Below are 25,272 nucleotides of genomic sequence, written 5' to 3'. Positions count from 1 at the left end.
ACGAATAGACCTCAGGTGACTCTATAAATGGATGTTAATTATAAACTCGTGTTTATTAACGATCTCATCAATTTAGTCGGTTAAAAGTGAAAACTATGTCTTTAAACGACTCCAAAAAAGCAGGTTCGTAATTTAGATTTTGTTTTTTTAATCTATACATATAATAAAATTGGGGTGTCTGTTTGTAATATTAAAATAGCGTTTTTCTACTCAATGCATATGTATGTATACACGGTACATATATCAAAATAACATTTTTTACAATTTTTGTCTGTCTGTCTATTTGTTCCGGCTAATCTCTGGGACGGCTGCACCGATTTTGACGGGACTTTCACTGGCAGATAACTGATATAATAAGGAGTAACTTTGGCTACAAATTTTTTTTTGTTAAATTCAAACGCGTCTTATTTCGCGGGCACAGCTAGTTACTACATAATTTTTATTACTCCTAGTCATAGTAAAACATCTTTTGTTTTGTTGTTTATTATCAACTTTTTTCTGTATTAATAATATTGTAAAAAAAACAAAAACGATTATCATTTTTTGTGTAATTAAGTTATGAGCTGTGATGGCCTAGCGGTTAGAACACATGTATCTTAAAATGATGATTTTGGGTTAAAACCCAGGCAAGCACCATTATGTATATGTGCTTAATTTGTGTTTATAATTCATCTCGAGCTCGGCGGTGAAGGAAAACAACGGACTCCGAGCTTACTGAGAAGTTTTCGCTGATATACCCAATAACTTTCCATCAGCCCCCCTTGGGATAGGCAGACTTATATTTAGCAGTAGACCAACGAGGTAGATAAAATAAAAATATCAAAACGATCCTCACCGTTCCCCATCTCGGTATCTGTAAAAAAAACAAGTAGGAATTAATAACAAAATACAAAAACGTGTCACAAATTATCAATATTTATATCTCATGTGAATATGATCTTTATACAAACGTAATAACTTGTAATATCACATAACCTAATATATTCGTCAGTTTAACACGTCGATTTAACGCACTCGCTGTCTCGGGTAGAACTGACGCGGGAATCTATAGCGACGAATAGCGTCGAGTGGCGCGATAGGGAGCTGTTTCTGTTGGTTGTGTAAATCGGTAGTAATCGGTTTTATTGAATTTGCCGATGCTACATATAAGTTAAGACAACATCGCATACATTACTCTGATCCCAATGTAAGTAGCTGAAGCACTTGTGTTATGGAAATCAGAAGTAACGACGGTACCACAAACACCCAAGACAACATAGAAAACTAATGGTAATCTACATCGAATCGGCCGGGAATCGTACCCGGGACCTCAGAGTGGCGTACCCATGAAAACCGGCGTACAAACCACTCGACCACAGAGGTCGTCAAATAAGTTGTGTCGTACTTATGTGTATTTTTGTTTACGTCATCGATTTCAGAATTAAATCCATGTTAAAAGTGAAATTAGTCGATCGGTGAAAGTTACACATATTGATATGACTTACTAAAATAATAATTATTATTTCATTTGTGGTAGGACTTTGTGTAAGATAGTCTGGGTACCACATACTCGTCAGATATTCTACCGCCAAACAACAGTATTCAACATTGTTGTGTTCTGCTTTGAAGGGTGAGTGAGCCAGTGTAACTTCAGGCACAAAGGACATAGCATCTTAGTTCCCATGGTTGGTGGCGCAATACCGATAAGGATTCATTACATAATACAAAACAAAGTCGCTTACCGCTATCTGTTTCTATGTACGCTTATATCTTTAAAATTAGGCAACGGATTTTGATGCGGTTTTTTTTAATACATAGAGTGATTCCAGAGGAAGCTTTATGTGTGTAACTCATGCATAATATAGTAGAGAAACATGTGATATCGGAAATTAACTTTTTTTGTTGTGCTAACATTGCAAACGCTGGCTGAACCCGATCGGAAAATTGTACTCCTGACTCCTGTGTTGTACACGTTAAAAAGTTCTACAAAAGAGTCCGCGATGGTATATGTCTATCTCCTAAGGATAATCCACAATAAGTATGTTAATCCTTTACTTATTACGATTTGTAATTGCTTACACGCATAATATAGTAGAGAAACGCATATAATATATACAATTTAATGTGATGTAAATGACAGTCGAAAAAAAAATTCTTTATAAATATTATTAAAAAAAATAATTATTAATTCGTTACAATTATATTACATAAGCTATTTAATTTTAATACTCTTAAATATTCTTACATTTCACAGCTATATGACCTCACTTTTATATACATATATATTTATATATGTGAACTTTCATTTGACACCTGACTGATACTTTCTCTATAAGAATGTCGTCAGACTGCCGTTGAAAACAAGTACTCCCAGCTCTACGTGGATATAACTTACATCTCGATTTTACTATAGTACGACACAACTTAATGTAGCATCGGCAAATTTAATAAAACCAATGACTGCTGATTCACATAACCAATAGAAACAGCTGCCTACCGCGCCATTCGACGCTATTCGTCGCTAAAGATTCTCGTGAAAACGACGTGTCAAATTGACGAATATATTATCATACGATGTTACAAGTTATTACGTTTGTGTAAAGATCATATTCTCATGAGAAATAGATATTGATAATTTGGGATGGCGTATTGAATTCGGATGTGATCGGTTTTACGAATTTAGCCGATGTCACATCTAAGTTGTGTCGTACTCTACGTAAAATGGCTCTATGTTATCTATGATTGAAATTAAATATATTTTTTTCAAGTCGACTATTAAATTGGTTCACGAGGTTAATATTTAATATTCCGAATCTTCTTTCTGAACTGGTGGTAGATTTGCATTTAATTTGAGACTGTTACATGACAATTAAAAAGCCTATATGTGCCTATTTCAATTTTGACTTTTGATTTTGACATATTGTGTCAGATCTTCACTTGACAAGTGTAAATATACTTTATTCAAGTAGGCTTTTACAAGCACTTTTGAGTCGTCATTCATCAACTATATTAAGTGAAGCTACCGATTCGGAATGTAGATTCTACCGAGAATAACCAAATCAAATCAAATCAAAATAAACTTTATTAAGTAGGCTTTTACAAGCACTTTTGAAACGTTATTTTACAATTAAGTGAAGCTACCACCGGTTCGGAAAGTAAATTCTACCGAGAAGAACCGGCAAGAAACTCAGTAGTTACTCTTTTTTAACATTTCAAAAATACAAAGGCATGTTAGTTAAATAAAATTATTTAAATAAATATATCCTGCTTGGAAGTCAACAGGTATTAACTCCACGCTTTTTATCATCTATAAAATCTTGTATCGAATAGTAATCGTCAAGAAACTCAGGAGTTAGTCTTTTTCAACGTTTAAATATACAATGTCAATTCAGATTCACAGTAATTTCCTTTTACGCATGAGATCATCAAATAATATACAGTCGGAGTAAGAAAAGGTTCGTCACCTTAAGATCTATTTCCGTGTGCTCAGTGTGACCGATAATCTGCTTAGCGATCGAGAATGACATATTGCGTCGCAATGATTGGTGTTTAGAATCAAAAGTTACTAAGAGTTTAAGACTTGATAAAGGAATTTGAAAACTGACGAAGGTTTTCTTACTCTGACAATACAATAATTGAAAAGTAAGAAAGTCGGCTAAAAGTGTTTGTAGAAATGTTTTTTGACGCGCAGTTCTCAAACACGCTTGTACAAACTTCATCTCACCATTGAACTTAATGACCGGTATAATCATGTACCTCTTTTTTGATCTCGTTGGTAAAACGCGTTGCGCATTAACTTTTAACAATTTTTATCTGCCTGTCTGTTTGTTACGGATAATCTCGGGAACGGCTGGACAGATTTTGATGGGTCTTTGGCAGATAGCTGATATAATAAGGAGTAACTTAGGCTACAACTTTTTTTTTTTGTTAAATTCAAACGCGTAAAAGGTCACGTGCACAGCTAGTATATATATGTAGGTTTATAGACATTTATTCTCAAAACAAAAACAAAATCAAAATCAAAGTAAACTTTATTCAAGTGGGCTTTTACAAGAACTTTTGAATCGTCATTTAACAATTAAGTGAAGCTACCACCGGTTCGGAAAGTAGATTCTACCGAGAAGAACCGGCAAGAAACTCAGTAAAAAAGTCGCTGACATGAGAATACACGTATAGAGTAACGCATTCGTGTTCATCTTAAAATAACCACCCATTCAACGCATAATTTAAATTTTAATCATTTAATCAAAAGTATAACACCTCGCCTCATTGCCTCCACTTGTGACAGGAGGGCTGGTTCGTTCGCCTAGAGGATCGGAATTGCGAATCAACGGGGAAATGCTAGCATTCTTGCCACCATTGCACGCGGTCAAGATTTATACAGTAACTAGTTTTAGTTCATATTTGTATATCTTTAAGCATTTAATGTTATTAATTCTTATGTTAATCAAAAAAACCTAAATTCAACGCATTGGTTTATTATTGTTATTGATATCATCATGATCATCATGTCAGCTAAGGAACGTCCACTCCTGGACTTAGGCCTCCCCCAAAGATCGCCACAGCCACGCCACAAGACTGGTCAGTCTTGTGCAGCTCGCAACCAGCGGCTTCCCGTGACCTTCACCGGGTCGTAGGACCACCTTGTGTGGCCTACCCACACTGCGTCCTCCAGTCCGTTGGTCACCTCTCGAGACTCATCTGCTCCATCGGCCTTCTTCAAACGATATTGATATTATATTTGATTACTTGACGACCTCCGTGGTCGAGTGGTGTGTACACCGGTTTTCATGGGTACGCCATTTCGAGGTCCTGGGTTCGATTCCCGGCTGAGTCGATGTAGTTTATTATTAGTTTTCTACGTTATCTTGGGTCTGGGTGTTTGTGGTACCGTCGTTGCTTCTGATTTTCCATAACACAAGTGCTTTAGCTACTTACATTGGGATCAGAGTAATGTATGTGCTTTTGTCTCATATTTATTTATTATTTAAAGTGATTGGGCTTTTATATATATGCTTTATAATATACCGTATTAAAAAAAAAAAATACCATGCGTTTTTATATACATTTGCCATGCTGTCTTCTCTATACAACAACAACAATGACAACAACAACAGCCTGTAAATTCCCACCGCTGGGCTAAAGGCCTCCTCTCCCTTTGAGGAGAAGGTGTGGAACATATTCCACCACGTTGTTTCAATGCGGGTTGGTGGAATACACATGTGGCAGAATTTCTATGATATTTGTCACATGCAGGTTTCCTCACGATGTTTTCCTTCACCGCTGAGCACGAGATGAATTATAAAGACAAATTAAGCACATGAATCAGCGGTGCTTGCCTGGGTTTGAACCCACAATCATCGGTTCAGATGCACGCGTTCTAACCACTGGGCCATCTCGTCTTCTCTATGGTACGCCATAAAGGCACCATATCGACCTTCATTGATAAGGAACAACTCAGTGTCACTATTCTAGTACCGGTTTGAGTGACTTTCTTGTTGACGTTTCATTATTCTATTAGTGTTTTAAGTTATGAGATGTGAGTCGTCAGAACCCTCAATAGACGGTGGGAGCGGGGCCATTGACCTATTGACTTATTGAGATGATAAAACACAGTGGTAGGAAGCTTGATCTTAACCTAGACTTTGTAGATTCAAATATACTATATTCAAGTAGGCTTTTAAAAGCACTTTGAATCGTAATGTATCAAGTGAAGCTACAACCGATTCGGAATGTAGATTCTACCGAGAACCGGCAAGAAACTCAAGTAACAAATACTAAGTACCCGCGTTTTTTTGTCTTTAATAAGATCTTGTATTGAGTAATATGCCTTATTTATATATTATGTTCTAGCTGTGCCCGCGAACTAGTAAGCGTTTGAATTTAACAAAAAATATATATTCTAGACTAAGTTACTCCCTGTTATATCAATTGTCTATCAGTGAAAGTCCCGTCAAAATCGATCCAGCCGTTCCAGACATTAGCCGGCACAAACAAATAGACAAACAAAAATTTTAAAAAGTGTTATTTTGGTATATGTACCGTGTATACATATATATGCATCGAGTAAAGAAGGGCTATTGTAATATTACAAACAGACACTCCAATTTTATTATATGTATAGATAATGATGACACATACAAGTTTAATTCAAACATTTAAATGAAACGGCTCAAGTGTTATCATTTGTTCGGACGCATTACAAGTCCAAGATTCAACGCTTACCTGCTACGGAGATCAATGACCTCTTTAAGACGAATTTGAAAGTGTATCAAATATGAAAATCTCTACGTAGATTGTGTAATATAATCTTAACATATTGTAAACTGTATTCTGTATACAGTATGTCTATAAACATCATTACATAGTATAAAACAAAGTCGCTTTTTCTGTCCCTATATGTATGAGTACCTATGCTTAAATCTTACGAAAAACTACGCAACGGATTTCGATGCGGATTTTTTAATAGATAGGGTAATCGAGAGGAAGTTTTTTGTACATAATACATGGATAATTTTAGAAGTTTCTTTTGTGATGTCATTCACCCATGCGAAACCGGGGCGGGTTACCAGTTTTATTATAATTCACCGCATTTACTACTGAAAGTTATGGTGTAACATTTGTACCAACATATGTACCTTTTCAACCGACTTCAAAAAGGAGGAGGAGGATACCGGCTCCAAGTTCAGTAATAACTATAACTACGTTATATTTTTTATTTTTTTATTTTATTTATTCATGCTTTTTATTTATTTATATCATATACACGGTACATATGCCAAAATATCATTTTTTACAATTTTGTCTGTCTTTCTGTTCTGGTTAGTCTCTGGAACGGCTAAACCAAATTTGAGGAAATTTTGTATAAAGCAAACTTCAACTCAAAAAGGACTTAGGATACTTTTTTGTCCGTCACATGACAACCAAAACCCTAAAACTCGAGCGAAACAGCGGGCAACTACTAGTTTGAAATAAGCTTTCATCTGTTTATTCTTTGTATATTATCTCTTAGGGATAACCCACAATAAGCATGTTTAATCTTTACTTTTACTAGAAATAATGGCTTATTTACGATGTGATTTTAAGCAATACATCATTAATCCTTATCTATTTAAGGACCTTAAATATATTGTGCCTTAAACACAATACAAAGTAAATTATAGTATGTAATTTAAATTAATATTTTCGAAGATATTACAGATTTAAAATACCGGGACATAGCGGTTTGTATTGTCCAATGACAAAAAAGCTGTGAACTATGTATATAACCGACGACCTCCATGGTCAAGTGGTGTGTATTCCAATTTTCATGGGTACGCCACTCTGAGGTCCCGTGTTCGATTCCCGGCTGAGTCGATGTAGAAGGTTTATCAGTTTTCTATATTGTCTTGGGTCTGGGTGTTTGTGGTATAGTTATTTCTGATTTTCCATAACACAAGTGCTTTAGCTACTTACATTGGGATCAGAGTGATGTATGTGAAGTTGTTCAATATTTATTATTTATTATATAAAGTTATTATGAGGTATATTTGAAGAGGGAGGGTCGCTAGTATTACATAAAAGCTACGCTAATAAGTCGGAAGCCATCTCTAAAGAGGAAGAAACATGATCGCATTAATGAAGGTTGAAGCTTCGTTGAACATTAGATGATCTAAGGTATGTCGGAGAGATTCATAGTTTGATAATATATCTGCGTTATATAATATAGGTAATATGAGAGTACGCCGAGGTCAAAGAAGATTTGCAGATAGTGGTAAAGAAGACAGCAATCAAAATCAAAATATACTTTATTCAGACAGGCTTTTGAACTGTCAGTTGGAATATTTGCGGTATTAAGGATGGTTAATATTTATAAAAGTACCAATGATATTCAAAATCCACCAATATCCATTACATCACTTTTGAAAGATATCACAAATCCATCAAAAATGACAGCCACTAAGGATTAATCAATTCCTTGAACAAATTACTTATTGACATTCATTGGTCTGTTTCTCGAACTTTCTAGATTAATTGGTTCTATAGATAATGATAGCGTCATCTACTCTACATAACTTAGATACATCAGGTTAAAACTGGTAAGAGCTTAAATAAAAACATAAGCATGGTGATGAACACAGAGAAGATAGGATATAGAATGCCACCCTGGGGTACACCTCATCTTTAGGTGAGTTTATACAAAGCTACATTTGGGTACGCCTTTTTTGGCCAATGGCTAATACGCCACCAACCTTGGGAACTATGATGTTATTTCCCCTGTGCCTGTAGTTACACTTGCTCACTCGTCCTTTAATCTGGAACACGACAATACTAAGTCCTATTTTTTGGCGGTAGAATATGAGTTGGTGATATCTTCCCAGGGCTTGTACAAAGCATAACAATAAGAAAAACGCCTAAAAAGCCACCAATCCGAAGCAAATTGTTTGACTGACTTTGACCTCAAGTTCTGGAATCGGATTCACGTGATTCAATTTACTAAAAGCGTGTCCAAATTCCTTGATTGATCGTGACTGACATATGATACCGCGTTCGTGCCATTTGAATGCAATTATACTGTTTTTCACATGCAGTTAAATACCATTTCACGCATGTTGTGTTTCAAAACCATTAATAATCCATACTAATATTATAAATGCGAAAGTAAATCTGTATGTCTGTCTCGATTTCACGCCAATACTACTGGACCGTCTCTTTCTCTTTCTAAGAGGAAAGACCTTTCTGTATACCAATCGTCGACGGCATATTTGATGTTAATTTGTAAATATATTCATATTCTATATTCTATTCTATTTGACGACCTCCGTGGTCGAGTGGTGTGTACGCCGGTTTTCATGGGTACGCGACTCCGAGGTCACGGGTTCGATTCCCGGCCGAGTCAATGTAGATTATCATTAGTTTACTATGTTGTCATGGGTCTGGGTGTTTGTACCGTCGTTACTTCAGATTTTCCATAACACAAGTGCTTCAGCTACTTACATTGGTATCAGAGTAATGTATGTGATGATGTCTCATATTTATTATTTATTTATTATTCTACGCGAGCAAAGTAGGTAACAGCTAGTTAACTAACAAATACAGTAAACCAGATATAAATGTAATAAATTACAGTATTGATTGATATTCCTGGTATACAAATAGTCTAGAGCCCGAGAAGCAACATAATAAAGTCAATATTTTTGAAAACAAAGAGGTCTTACCTCTTTCTCTTTCCAAGAAGTAAAACCTCTTTGTATATCAATCATTAACATTATATTTTTAGTAAGTTTGTAAATATATTCATATTCTACGCGATCGTGAGCGAAGCCCGCTGATTTTAAAGCTAGTTAACTAAAAAAAAACAATGAATTAGTAATTGATTTATATGTCATAATAAGGGGTGAATTTTCATGTGCTTGAATCGTGTTTGTAGATCTCGTGAAGAAAAATATTGTGATGAGCTTTGGGAAGATAACGGTTTGGTGGAATACAGATGTGGTAGAATTTCTTTTGAAATTAGATACATTCTGGTTTCCCTACGCTCCTTCACCGCCGACCTCTATATGAATTATAAACATAAATGAAGCACATGAATATTCAGTGCTGCTTGCCTGGGTTTGAACCCGAAATCATCGGTTAAGATGCACGCGTTCTAACCACGCGGCCATCAACGCTAAACCTTTGATCGCGATAAACCCAAAAAATACCAATAGATTTGTGGTTAGAAATCTTTATTTCTCATTAAGAAGCATACATTCTCTCATACATCATACAAAACAATAAATAAAACATCCATTATTTGCGTTAAAAATAATAACAAGATTTTCATACGATTCTCAGCAATAGACAGAGCGAGTTACAGAATCTAATCCGAGATTTTTTTTATGGGATAGGTTGGCGGACGAGCATATGGGCCACCTGATGGTAAGTGGTCACCATCACCCATAGACAATGACCCTGTAAGAAATATTAACTATTCCTTACATTGTCAATGCGCCATCAACCTTGGGAACTAAGATGTTATGTCCCTTGTGCCCGCGATTACACTGGCTCACTCACCCTTTAAACCGGAACACAACAATACTGAGTACTGTTATTTGGGCGGAAGAATAACTTGCATTAGTATTAGCATTTGTGGATGATTTTGATTTTTTTCAAGAGGACTACCTACTAAATAACTTTTCATTGGTCTGATCCACAGACTTCTATCTAGCCACTAGATCTATGAAGCAACTAAGATGTTATGTCCCTTGTGCCTGTTGTTACACTGGCTCACTCACCGTTGTTTGGCGGTAGAATATCTGATGAGTCGGTGGTACCTACCCAGGCGGGCTTGCACAAAGCCCTACCACCAAGTGAGATGATGACAATTGTTAGAAAATACATTTCTTATCGTTTGGCTTGAACGATTCTGACACGCGATGTAGTTTTGACGCAAAAAACTTTTTAAAACTGGTCATAGAACCGTAAAAGATAAATAACATTCATCACTATAAGAGAGAGGTTCTGTTTAAACGAAAGAGAACGTTAATAATTTAACTAATGTTTTCTCGTGACTGTTTAGAAAATTAAATTCTGCTAAAACTTATGCATGCATACTTCAATAAATTGAATTAAAAATTAAAAAAACCCAAACCAAAGAAGACAAATTCAATGAGCCAAAAGGCGATGGGTTTACTAAAAGTCAGTCCAAGGTTACGTCTCTTATCTTCGAGCCCTAACAGCAGACCAGCTCAGTGGTTCCAGAAGACATTAGTATTTCAAATGTCAGATCCCACATACGAGTATGCTTGCAAGCAAGCTGATTGTGTAACATTCCTATCACACCTAACAAACGACCTGATGACCTTGAAGACCTGAACCGATTTCCACCAAACATAGCTCAGAACACTCTCGACTGATATAACTTCAAACAAAACAAACCGCATTGAAATCGGATCATTCGTATGGGAGCTACGATGCCACAGACAGACACATACACATTTACACAGGCACGTCAAACTTATTGGTTTTCAAAGTATTCAAAACGAAAAAATACATTACTAGCGATCCGCCCCGGCGTCGCATGGGTGCAATACTGATACTAAATATACTACAGAATTTGTTTATTAACGACATCTAAAAATGTCAGCGTTTCTTTACTATTGTGTCCATGTATTATGTACAAAAACGTTCCTTCATAAAACCTTTTTTAGAGAAACTCCGTAGTTACTCTATTCCAATATTTGTGATACAGAGTTACGTCATTTAAATACTATTATATATCATGATGTTATCCTAATCTGAGCACTAGATGGATTAAAAAATAAGCACTTGGAGCTTAGAAATCAAAAAAAAAAAACTTCGCGTTGGGGGACCTAAATTACTAACTATTAACCAAAATTAAAAATGACTAATCTAAGCAACAAACATGAAAGATGAGATAGGTAAGCATGTGACACTAATTCATTAGGAGCGGTCCCCCAACGCAAAGTTTTTTTTATAATATTAATACATACTTATACATATGGGTGCTTTAGGATTAATTTTCTTTTATTATTTTTTACTTTTTAAAGGTAGCTTATGTTTTTTGGGGGGGGGGGTTTCTCAAATTTTTAATTTAATTTTTTATTTATGTCTTAAGCTAACATACCCATCTCAGATTTACACGGATATTGCATCTAAGTAAAAAGAAAATTCCTTATTTACTACCGACAACAAAATTTAAAATTTTCGGCTTTTCCCTGCTATAATCATCACTCATTCGTTTTATTGATTGAAACTGCATTAAAATCTGTTGAGTATTTTAAAAGATATAAGCGTAAAGACGGAAAGCAACTTTGTTTCATACCATAAAGAGATATCTGACTGCTTTATAATATATTAATGATATACACATATATATGTTCAATTTAAATACATTAATAATGTAAAAAAAAATAGAAAACGTATACAAGAGAAAGTAAGATTAAAAAATGATCTTTAGAGAAATTTTGCTAACAGTCATTCGTAAAAATTCGATCTATCAATATAGAGAGTTGTTTTTTTAATCGCTTATTCTAATACTTTGAATGTTTTGAGCGATTTCGTTCCGATTATATTATAACTAGCGCCCCGCGCCGGCTTCGCACGGGTGCAATGCTAAGACTAAATATACTACAGAATTTGTTTATTGACGACATCACATTAAAAACCTCTAAAATTGTCAGTGCTTATTTTCTGTATTGTCCACGTATTACATATACAAAATCATTCTCTTTAAATCACTCACTCACTCATACTATGGTGATAACAAATAGGTACACAATATACACTGTTTTCATTCATTAGGAAATACAAACCGCTATGTCCCTGTGTTTTAAAACTGTAATATCTTCGAAAATTTTCACTTAAATTACATGCTGTAGAGGGCCGTATTGATATATATTGAATGCACAATTTATTTACGGTACCTAATTGGATAAGCATTAATGCTATATTGCTTAAAATCGCTTCGAAAATAAGCCACTTTTTCTCGTAAAAAAATAAATAAAAATGTTTATTATTGGTTATCTTTAAGAGATAGGCATATACCATCGCCGACTTTTTTGTAGATATTTTTGAGATGTACAATTCTGTAGTACATTATTTTGATCTATCTAGTAGGGGTCAGCCAGCGAGGAGTTTACGACATCACATTAAAAACTTTTAAAATTATCAGTGTTTCGTTACTATATTGTCCATGTATTATATATAAAAACCATCCTCTCGAAACACTCTATCTATTAAAAAAAACCGCATCAAAATCCGTTGCTTAGTTCTAAAGATTTAAGCGTACAAAGGGACATAGGGACAGAAAAAGTGACTTTGTTTTATACTATGTAAAGATAATTATAGGTCAAACTAAGAACGATTTTTTCGAGTCGATTAATTCACTAAAACCTCCTGAATGTAACATATACTTTTCTGAAAACCGCATCCAAATAGCTTTAGCCAAACGCGAGATAATCGCGGACAAACATACATACAAACAATCTTACTGAGAACCTCCTTTTTTATTAAAATCTGTGAGCCAATACTATCGATATTATTAAAATTCGGATGTTTGGTCGTGAAAAAAACAGAGTTACTATAGCAATTATTCCCGCGGTTTTGCTTGCGCGGTAATTTAAAACTTTACCAATGGCAAACACATCAATAGATTCTAAAACCTGTTCAAAATAGAGTTTTGAAAGTGCAAATAAAAGCCTTCTTGAATAGAGTTTATCTTGCGTAAGGTCAATTAAACACAGTGCGACGTTTTACATAATGCACTTACTTTCTTTTAGGCCTTTCAAAAATATCTCGAACACGTGTCGCGAAAGTACATCTTATTAATAAGTTAGCACGGCTTAAATTTGCATGTGATTTAAAAATCTCACGATCAACTTGCCGCTCAGTGAAGGTTTAAGTGTATTAGTGATTATTCTATACTAAAATTCCACGGACATTTTTAACTTTGCCGTTTCATAAATTTAAATTATTTGTAAAAAAAAATGGATAATCAAAAGTAACGACGGTACCACGCACACCCAGAGCAACGACAACGTAGAAAAGTAATGAACTAGTTCTACATCGACTCGGCCGGGAATCGTACCCGGGACCTCGGCGTGGCGTACCCATGGAAACCAGTGTACTATTTAACCACGGAGGTCGTCAAATAATATACAATATATAAAAAAATGCCGTGTATTTTTATTAATTGCTAAATTCTGACGAATATAATCGTCAACTCCAATTGAAAGCTTTTTCAAGCAGCATTTATAAACGCGTTCTTTAACCGACTTTAAAAGTAGGAGGTTATCAGTTCGACGCGTATGTATGTAACGTTGTTACAATTGAATTATATGTGTATGTATGATGAGCCATTTCGGCTTCCAAGCGCGTGTTCTTAATTTCTTAAGTGTACGTTTGTTCACAATTCTTGAAAACTGAAATCCGTTGAGATCATCATCTTTATTTTAAGTAAGTTACACTTCAACTTAGGGAATAGTGTAAGTTTCATTAAAATCGGTCCAGGAGTTTCATAGATATATATTTTTCATATTTTTTTCACTGATTCTAATTTTGAAGTTGGTTTAATCTGTACCTAATATTATTAATGTGAAAGTAACTCTGTATGATGCTCTTTCACTACCAAACCAATGAACTAAACTTGAACTCCAAGGTAGCATAGGTTACTTTTAACCTAACACGTGTCACCATCCCCTAAAACATGAGCGAAGCTGTGGGCAACAACTAGTTCTTATATAAATTGTTTATAATTCACATTCATTCTAATTTCAAGACAAAGTGTAAAGTTAAATAAAAAAAGATATCAAAAAGAATAAATAAAAAATGTATCAAAAAGAAAAACCGACTTCAAATAAAACACTATTTTAAAACAAATGAATATGCACTAAAAAGTAATAAAAATATTTACGTATTCAACATATTTTTAGAGTCCACCCAAGTAAAATGAAATGAAAAATATTAGACTACTTAATTATTAAAACTACTTAAAACTTAAAAGTCGATTTACGATTATATAACGTAGTTATAGTTATTGTTATATTTGGAGCCGGTGTCAGAGAAGAAAAAAAAAACAGACGAATTGATAACCTACTCTTTTTTGAAGTTGGTTAAAAAGCAAATAAACAATTTTAGTGTTAAATGAACGCAATATCAACGGTCGACATCTTGTATAATCTGTGCGTGTTGAGGTTTCAAGAATATTCCATTCTTAATTCGTAGACGGATTAAATTGTTTTTAATTAATTATATTAATTAGTGGATAAAACTCAGTTTCACTGGCAATTTGGATTTAAAATTGAATTGCATATAAAATAGTGTTGAATAATGTTGTATTAATCAACTGTTTTTTTTTTAACTAGCTGTTCGCGCGACTTCGTATTAATTTAAATTGGTTTGAAATTTTATTGATAATTCTAAAAATAAAAGTATCTTAAGTGTGATCCTTATTACATCAGCTCTTTGCTAGTGAAAGTAACGTCGAAATCGATCCAACCATTTCAGAGATTAGCCGGAACAAACAGACAAAAAGTTTAATAAAAAAATATATATGGGATATATACAAATTAAAAAAATTTATTAAGGAACGCTTGTATGCGAGAGGTTATTATACAATTAATGAGTTTATGATCGATAGCACACCTTGGGAATAAAACGATCGCCTCCTGGCTATTTCATTTCATATTAAACTGTTTATATAATACATGAGACAAAAAAGCCCGCTGAGTTTCTTCCGTCGGTTCTTCTCAGGTCAGGGTATTTTCTTTTCCGAACCGGTGGTAGTGTTTCAATTGACCATCAATAAGAAAGTGTAATGCTTCTATATTGAATAAAGCAATTTGAGTTTGACTTTGATACCATGTATACCTATGTATTTAAAAAAAGCGTTTATATCAATATAACAAACAGACAATCCAATTTTATTATATGTATAGATAAATTTGAAAGTAGTCACAACTTTTTAGAAATTACTCGATGACATAATATAGGAATATATTTCATAAAAGCGACTCTCGAAGCTTTCACCACAAACGATATGTTCTTAAATACATATATTATAATCAATCATAGTATATAATCGGTGCGGACGATCTCTCCAAGCCAACAAACGTTTTCCTTAAGGCAGCACTCCACTGGGTTTGCGTGGCGATACCAAGACATTACTTTCTCTGCGGTTCTCAAAAGAAATTATCAATCTCAAATTTTTAACTTATGGAATTAAATGTAAATTGACAATGATTCCGTAAATTATATTAGGTCGAAAATCGACAAGAAACTCAGTAGTTACTCTTTCCCCAAAACTTTATACATTTGTTGAGTGTTAAAGTATACCGGTCCGGAAAAGAATATACTCTGAGAAGAAACAGCGAAAGAAAACCTCAGCGGGTTTTAATAATTATAAAAACTATAATTATTAAACTTATTATTATTTTGAAGATTATGTTGTTATACCAAAAGCTCCTACTCTACCTACCTGACGAACCTACATCTGGGAAGGTAAGAGCTTAGATAGATTGTAATCTAACAGTTTAACTTCGATAGATTACAAACAATTTCACGGTTCACAATATTTCGTTAGATTACAATCTATCACGTCAGATTATAATCTAACGAATTTTGTATATAACAAAATAACATTTTTTTAAATTTTTGTCTATCTATCTATACGTTCCGGCTAATCTCGGGAACGGCTATACCGATTTTGACGGGACTTTCACTGACAGATAGCAGATATAATAAGGAGTAACTTAGTACAATAATATATTGTTAAATTCAAAAGCGTACAAGATTGCGGGCACAGCTAGTATGTATATGTTCACCTTGACTCCGCCTGCAACGATGTCAGGAAGAACTCATTTCTCGTGTAAAGCAAAGCAGCCTTCCTGTCACAATTCCACGCGGTCATTTGTAAGAGCTGAGATGGCCCAGTGGTTGGAACGCGTGCATCTTAACCGATGAATGCGGGTTCAAACCCAGACTAAGACCACTAGAAATATATATGTGCTTAATATGTCTTTATAATTCATCTCCTGCTCGGCGGTGAAATAAAACATCGTGAGGAAACCTGCATGTGTCTAATTTCGTTGAAATTCTGTCACATGTGCATACCACCAACATTGGAATAGCGTGATATGTTTCAACCCCTATTCTCAATGGGAGAGGAGGTCTTAGCCCAGCAGTGGGAAATTTATAGGCTGTTACTTTACTTTTTGTAAAGCCATTATTATCGCTCGCTAGTGTCGATAGCGCAATGGTTACAAACCAAGCGTAAAATGTCGCGGGTTCGATCTTAAGCTAATCATCTCACAAATATCTTCTTATGGTTGGATTTGATCACTTCGTAATACCTGGGATTTGACTCCAGAAAATCAATCTCTTTAGCCTAGGTACTATCGTTCACAAAACTACTACAATTATTTTCAACTAGCGACCCTACACGGCTTCGCACGACTGCAATGCTGATACTAAATATAGTAGAGAATGTCTAAATTGTCAGCGCTTCTTTACTATATTATCCATGTATTATATACAAAAACATTCCTCTCGAATCACTCTATCTATTAAAAAACCGCTTCTAAATCCGTTGCGTAGTTTCAAAGATCTAAGCATACATAGGGACAGACAGCGGTAAGCGACTTTTTTATACTACGAGTATGTAATGATATGTTTAAGAAATTTGGCCTATGGCAGTTTTTTGTTTTGATTTCATTGTAAACTGGAAATCAGTCATCAAAATGATGAAACCTTTGATTTATAATCAAAGAGACCCCCCCCCCCCTACTTCGCACGGGTAATACTGATACTAAATATACTTCAGAATTTGTTTATTTACGACATCACATTGCAAACTTCTAAAACTATCAGTGTTTATTTACTATATTGTTCATGTATTATATACACAAACTTTCCTCTTGAATTACACTATCTATTAATAAAAGCCGCATCCAAATCCGTTGCGTAGTTTTAAAGATTTAAGCGTACAAAGGGACATGGGGACAGAAAAAGCGAATTTGTTTTATACTATGTAAAGATCAAACATTATACATTAGTTCAGTTAGAATTGTAGTTTGTTGGAGACAAATTACTTTAATTTTGTTTACGTTTTTTTCCATTTGTTTGCCATTTCGACATCTCAAGAGGAAGTGTGATCGTCATTGTCTCGTCAAATTCAATTGTTGACGTAATTTATCATTCGTACGCCGTTGTATTGCTTAACGCATTGAAAGTCACAAGTTGACATCTTAGGTCCAAGGTTGGCATATTAGTATTAAGGCATAGCTAGATGAGGAAGACCCCCGGCCAAAAACATTAAATGTAAAAAAATGCCAAGCCTCTCGATGCATTCCTTCCATCGTAAAAAGTTTTGAGATCTCATAGAAACCAAGTCCTATTCAAATTATTACGTCGTTAGAAATCAACATCATCATTTGGTGGGATAATAATTTCTGGAAACGTGTTTCTCTTATATTCGTGGTTTAGTGTTATGTTATCTATATATATAATAAATTGGAGTGTATGTTTGTAATATTAAGATAGCCCTTTTTTACTCAATGCATATGTATGTATACACGGTGCAAATACCAAAATAACATTTTTTACAATTTTTGTCCGTCTGTTTGTTCCGAGTAATCTCTGTAACGGCTGGACCGATTTTGACGGGACTTTCACTGGTAGATAAGTGATATAATAGGGAGTAACTTAGGCTAAATTTTTTTTTTGTTAAATTCAAAGGCGTACAAGTTTGCGGGCACAGCTTGTAATAAATAAAAAAGTATTTTAATTGGTAAGATACTCACTCAAGGTGTATTAACAGGCAGGTGTCAAGTTCTTGTAGTGATGGAACTATCTGCCTACTTAAAATAAATTAAAATAAAAACCCGTCAAAGGTGTTTTGAGTCGCGGTAAGAGGGTTCCGTACGATTAATATTGTATGTATTTTACGTTTTTCATTGTGTCCAATTTTGTTCTTGATAACTTAAATAATATTGATCCATAAACAAACACAAAAGTAGTTTTTTTGTTATACTGTAACACTAAATACTAAAAGACTCTTTTAAAGAATTTTGCTGATTTCAACGGCTTTTCTCTGGTATAATATGCATGTATTATACATAAAAAAATCTTCCTCATGAATCAGTCTATCTTTTAAAAAACTGCATCAAAATCCGTTGCGTATCAAAGATCTAAGCATACATAGGGACAGACAGCGGTAAGCTACTTTGTTTTATACCATGTAATGATGTAATGTACATATAAAGATAATAATACGATGTTGCGTTTATTTAAATCCATATTTATTTGATGAATCTTAATTTAACTGACGCGTCTGATTGACGTCCAAAATTAAACATCAAATTATTTAATATACGACATACGGAACCCTAAAATAAGTCCATGCATTACTCATAACCCCCTTACACTAACAAGTCACACTAGAACACTTTCACTTCACTTTGCGTTTACATAAATTTACATGTGAACAATAAGTGTTACTAAAATTAACGGTTTATGGTTATAGTTAAACAGAATAATATTATATACGCTTTTTTTTATTAATAGTAGTTGTTATCTGTTACGAAAGCTTAGCTAATAGTCAACAGATTAAAAATAACATATATACTAATATTAAAAAGGCGAAAATTTATGTGTATGTTCGTTACTCTTTGACGCATAACTCTTAATGAATTTTAATGACACTTTACAATAGGCTATTTGACTGGTTTTTAAAATTCATTTTATATTATTTAGTAGAGGTTAAGGAACCCAGTAAAAGTGCTTTTTTATTTCTAGTACATATTTTGCCGAAAAATATAAAATTGCAAATTCCATATTTAAATAGTGCACGAAAACGCTATTAGGCCAATATTGCGCTGCAATATCTGTGACGTCACTTGCCGGTATTGCAATCCGTGGTACATATAATCCACATACAGGCAAATGAGGTTAACAAGCAAGTGACGTCTTCATAAACCCAACCAATCAGGAGCGTTGTGTGTCATCCGACGACCGTTTAAAAAATGCATTTTTATTATGGATTTTTGAATAAATTAATTATCATTTTCAACTTTCGTAAATAAATAACCATTTTTAAACTCATGATATATACTGATTACAATAATTAACACTTTATGATAAAATAAAGTGTTAATTGCACTGTCAAATAGCCTGTAGCTTACACGTCAGAATAGTAATGTCTAAGGACGGTGGTGACCATCCCTAAACGATCATTGCCAGTGTACCCATTAAAAAAAAACAAAGTATTGTAGTAAAATTCTACTGAAATGACATCACATATTTGTCCAAAAAACTCTACAGAAGTTACTTGACGGAATAAAGTTCCAACAACAACAACAACAACAGCCTGTAAATTCCCACTACTGGGCTAAAGGCCTCCCCTCCGTTTGAGGAGAAGGTTTTGGAACATATTCCACCACGCTGTTCCAATGCGGGTTGGTGGAATACATATGTCACAGAATTTCTATGAAATTTGTCACATGCAGGTTTCCTCACGCTGTTTTCCTTCACCGCTGAGCACGAGATAATTATAAAGACAAATTAAGCACATGAATCAGCGGTGCCTGCCTGGGTTTGAACCCGCAATCATCGGTTAAGATGCACGCGTTCTAACCACTGGGACATCTCGACTCGAAAGTTCCAAAGTTCTAAACCTTCTCCAAAAGAGGGGGGAAGATTGAACATGTTACCTTGCTAAATTAAAAAGGCTTGTTAAGAGATTAAATAAGCTAATTGATGTACGAACACATAAACATGTCTTATAAAAGATTAAACCTAATAATATTATAAATGCGAAAGCAGCTTATCATCACGAACTTATCCCTTGAGGGTGTGAAAAGGGGGGTTGAAATGCGTAATGGAAATCAATTATTTCTTAAGTAAGATTAACAAGTAACAGCCCGTGAATTTCCCTTTGCTGTTCTAAAGCCTTCTCTTCTATTAAGGAGAGTTTGAGACATATTCCTCCACGCTGTTCCAATGCGGGTTGGTGGAATGCACATGTGGTGAATATCGATGAAATTAGACACATGCAGGTTTCCTCACAACGTTTTAATTCACCGTCGAGGATGAGATGAATTATAAACACGAATTATGCACATACATATAGTGGTGCTTGCCTGGGTCTGAATCCAAACTTCGCGCGGATATGCCGCAAAATCAGGAAGTTCTAATATAAAGCTCTTATCAGTTCGCAGATTGGATTCTTAAAGAACATTCAAGAAACTTAGTTATTGCTATTAATACATTGCAACGTTTATTAAGTAACGAAACGTTAACGATCGCTTCTGGTGCCTGTAGTGTTAAGAACTTTACGAGTTACGTTTTACGCTAAGACATGTGAAAGGCAAATTTCTTGCCCGTTTCCACTAGAAGCTGTGAAGATCGTTGGACTTTACCTTATAATTACTAGCGGCTCACGGCTTGCCATGTGTGTAATGCCGATACTAAATATAGTACAGAATTTGTTTTTTTAATTTTTTTTAAATATGAGACAACATCACATACATTACTCTGATCCCAATGTAAGTAGCTAAAGCACTTGTGTTATGGAAAATCAGAAGCAACGAAGGTACCACAAACACCCAGACCTAAGACAACATAGAAAACTAATGATAATCTATATCGACTCGGCCGGGAATCGAACCCGGGACCTCGGAGTGGCGTACCCTTAAAAACCGGTGTCCACACCACTCGACCACGGAGGTCGTCAAACCGTCAAAGTCGTCGGTTTATTCACGACTACACATTAGATACTTCTAAAATTATCAGTGTTTCTTTACTATATTGTCCATGTATTATATACACAAACCTCTCGAATCACACTCTATCTAATAAAAATACCGCATCAAAATCAGTTGCGTATTAAAGATCTATGCATACATAGGGACAGACAGCGGTAAGCGACTTTGTTTGATACTGTGTAACGATATAATTATACAGCTTAGTACTAAGAACTTTTTTTATAATATATAAATGGAAGAGCTTAGGAAATCCATTATGCATCCTCTTAAACTTTCGTTACTATAAAATAAGTAGAAAATTAACAAGGTCATGTAGGTCAAACAGACTATTGTTTACTTTTTGTATATTTGATGCACAGATAACTCAAAAGTTGATTTACTTAGAAAGTAATTACTTGGCTGTATAGTATGGGTTTTCGTCTAGAAAGTTGTGATTAAAAACAAAAAAGTTGATGAGTAACAGATGAAATGTTTCTGTATATTGCATTTCATATTATATTATATGGAATACAGTGCTTGAAAATTCCAAGTTGATATTTTAATAATTGTAATAAAAAAATAATTGTCGTTAATAAAAATCTCCAAAATTATAATATATTATATAATATATTGATTAAAAAAAAGTCTTGTATTTTTTTATCAAAATTTACCTGAAACAGATAATTATTAAATAAAAAAAAACTTGTGCAACATACCATCTTTAAAAATATATCCACACCAAAGTCACAAAAACACTTTAATAATTAAAAAACAAAACTAGCAAATAATTTAATTTAAAAAAAGAACTAGCACAAATGTCACAGCACTCGCGCGCTTTTTATTTTTATTTTTTTTTAAATTCCCATTTCAGTCCAAAGTCATGGAGATGTGTTTCAAGACTGAGATGAACGGAAGAAAGTGGGCTACACCTCCCCATACATCGAGCCAGTGTGTCGCTTAAACCTGTAGTCGCTGTACCAGTTATTGGAAAATAAACTGTATTGAATAAGTAATACGATTGAATTTGCGAATGAATATTACATAACTTTGTTTTCATAGTGACCAGTGTCTACGAAACCTGTAGTTACGCTAGCACTTAAGCAAAATCAGACTTTATTTGAATGAAGATAGAGTTCATTTTGTATTGATTAAATCTTGAACTTTGTTTTCAATGAAATTTCCAGCCATTTTCCCGCCATTGCGTTCTGAGCTTTACGCGTCGTCATTTAAAATTGATTTTTTATTTTTTAAATTAAATACAAAAACAGGATGTATATCTTTTCTCTTTTATAAGTTTTGGTGTGGTTGGAATTTGGCGAATTTGCATAATATGGAAAAGCAGAAAGCGATAGTTATGGCCATTTCAATATTTCGAATTTGGGACGCGCTTTGACATAACCGGTCCAAGTTTCACTTGCGTCATATTTGTGTGTTCTTTATTTAAAAATACAATCGTTTTGACAACCACGACTTTTTATGGCATCGTAAATGTTTAGGAATTTGTTTTTTTTATCAATTTAACCGAAGGTGATACTTTTTGGGGCTTCAATTAATTTGACATTTTTTTTTTAATTTTAAATTTCCAAAATTGCGGGATTATTTTAAAAAGTAATAGTAATTATATATTAAACAAAATTTAAGTTTTAAAATTAAAGAAAAAAGTGATCTACATAAATTTAGAAATTACAAGATAGCATTTCAGAGTTTTTAGACATTTGCCAAAATCTAGGTTAATTAATTCTTGCGACTAGATTTTAACGAATCACTCAAATTCGGAATGCATAGTTTTTAAGTTTTTAATACGAATAAAATCTATTTCTGTTTTTTTTTTTAATATTATCATAATTTCTATTAAAGAATGCGTTATTTATAGTCAATAACAATATATTTATTATAAAGAGACAAATTATGATTGTATATGAAAGTAGACTTTACAACAACGACCTGTAAATTCCCACTGCTGGGCTAAAGGCCTCCTCTCCCTTTGAGGAGAAGGTTTGGAACATAATCCACGCTGTTCCAATGCGGGTTGGTGGAGTACACATGTGGCAGAATTTCTATGAAATTTATCACATGCAGGTTTCCTAACGATGTTTTTCTTCAGCGCAGAGCACGAGATGAATTATAAAGACAAATTAAGCACATGAATCAGCGGTGCTTGCCTGGGTTTGAACCCGCAATCATCAGTTAAGATGCACACGTTCTAACCACTAGGCCATCTCGACTTTAATTATTATTATTAAGTAGCTAATCCTGCGCTTCTACCCGTGCGAAATATATAGAACTTTATTTATAATACAATAAATCGTCATTCTCCATTTTACCCCCTTGTGATTGTCGAAAAGTAACGAGACTCAAACTATCGTCACAAAAAAAAATCATCAAAATCGGTTCAGCAGTTTAATCGGGAAGAGTTAACAGACAGAATTACGGCTGAAAAATAAAATTTTATTTTTAGTTTCTTAAATTTACGGGGCTTTAAATTTTATTTTTAGTTTCTTAATTTATAATTACTTATAAGCCTCGTACCGGTATTATGATAATGTTCATACGAAGCCTTAAACGCCCCGCTGATATTTTGCAAACATTATCAGGTGTATGTTTTTGCGTTTTTTTATTCATTCATACCTTTTTTTACAGATACGAAGATGGGGAACGGTCGGGATCATTTTGACAACAACAACAATAAAACAATAACAACAGTCTATAAATTTCCCACTGCTGGTCTTAGGCCTCCTAACCTTTTGAGGAGAAGGTTTGGAACATATTCCACCACGCTGTTCCAATGCGGGTTGGTGGAATACACATGTGGCAGAATTTCTATGAAATTAGACAGATGCAGGTTTCCTCGCGATGTTTTTTTGTTTGTTTTTTTGGTCATATTATAATGATAAATAAGTATTAAGTATCCGTGTGATACCGGGGCAGATCGCTAGTTCAACAATGAAATGAACTCATGACCTCAGATATTCACTTTCATTATCTGTGGTACACAGATTATACACGAATGACAGTTCGTTTTGCGTAATTCCTGTCATATTACAGCTGTAACCACAGATTAGATAACTTTTTTGCAAAGATTGATTTTTATTTAAACGAAATAACATCAGATTCACGCCTGACACTGCAATAGGTAACTACGAGCAAAACTGAAAAGTGTAGCTAGTTATCATTATAATTACATAGTATCAAACAAAGTCGCTCACCGCTGTCTGCCCCTATGTATGCTTAGATCTTTGATACGCAACGGATTCTGATGCGGTTTTTCTAATAGATAGAATGATTCGAGGAGGAAGGTTTTTATGTATAATACATGCACAATATAGTAGAGAAACGCTGATAATTTTAGATTTTTTAAAAACGTTATCTAAACCCTACGAGATAGATCAAAGTAATTTACTAAAATATTGTACACCTAAGAAATAATCCACAATAATCATGTTTGTACTTTAATTTATACGAGAAATAATAGATTATTTTCGAAGAGATCATAAGCAATTAAGCATTAATCTTTATCTAATTAAGTACCTTAAATACATTTTACATTTCATACATATCAATATGGCCCTTTACAGCATGTAATTTAAATTATTATTTTCGAAGATATTACAAATTTGAAACGCAGGGACATAGCGGTTTGCTTTTCAACCGACTTCAAAAAGGAGGAGGTTATCAATTCGTCTGTATTTTTTTTTTTTTTTATGTTTGTTACCTCATAACTTTTTACTGGGTGGACCGATTTTGATAATTTTTTTTTGCATTGTCTAATAACAATAGCTGTAATCGTTTTAAGACATTCTGTACTATATTTAGTATCAGCATTGCACACGTGCGAAGCCGGTGTTTGATGCTAGTTATAACTACACTAAAGGCTTCTCCGAAACGCGCTGCGTCGTCTGATATAAGTATTATGTATATTGTTTTAGTAATTTATTTAGTTTATGTTTATGTCTCATTTCTACATAAAACATAGAAGGACGTAACTAAATGAATTTCTAGTGAGCATTGTATCGTTCCGGAACTATGTTAATCTGAATTGTTGATTGTAATTAAAAGGAATTCTTACTCGTAC

General features: G+C 34.0%; 1 protein-coding gene across 1 annotated transcript in view; it reads right to left on the bottom strand.

Moving 5' to 3' along the window:
- Positions 1-21,977, bottom strand: part of LOC124542341 — a 33,625-nt gene extending 11,648 nt beyond the window's left edge. The window contains exons 1-2 of the mRNA XM_047120314.1: positions 21,917-21,977; positions 836-853 (exon numbers count right to left, since the gene is read on the bottom strand). Of these exons, the coding sequence (XP_046976270.1) occupies positions 836-853; positions 21,917-21,919 (21 nt within the window). The 5' untranslated portion in view covers positions 21,920-21,977. The remainder of the gene's footprint in view (positions 1-835; positions 854-21,916) is intronic.
- Positions 21,978-25,272: the final 3,295 nt, after the last annotated feature.

This window comes from Vanessa cardui, chromosome 30 (assembly GCF_905220365.1).
Source record: "Vanessa cardui chromosome 30, ilVanCard2.1, whole genome shotgun sequence".
Lineage (NCBI taxonomy): Eukaryota > Metazoa > Arthropoda > Insecta > Lepidoptera > Nymphalidae > Vanessa > Vanessa cardui.
This window is presented reverse-complemented; position numbering and strand designations above follow the sequence as displayed.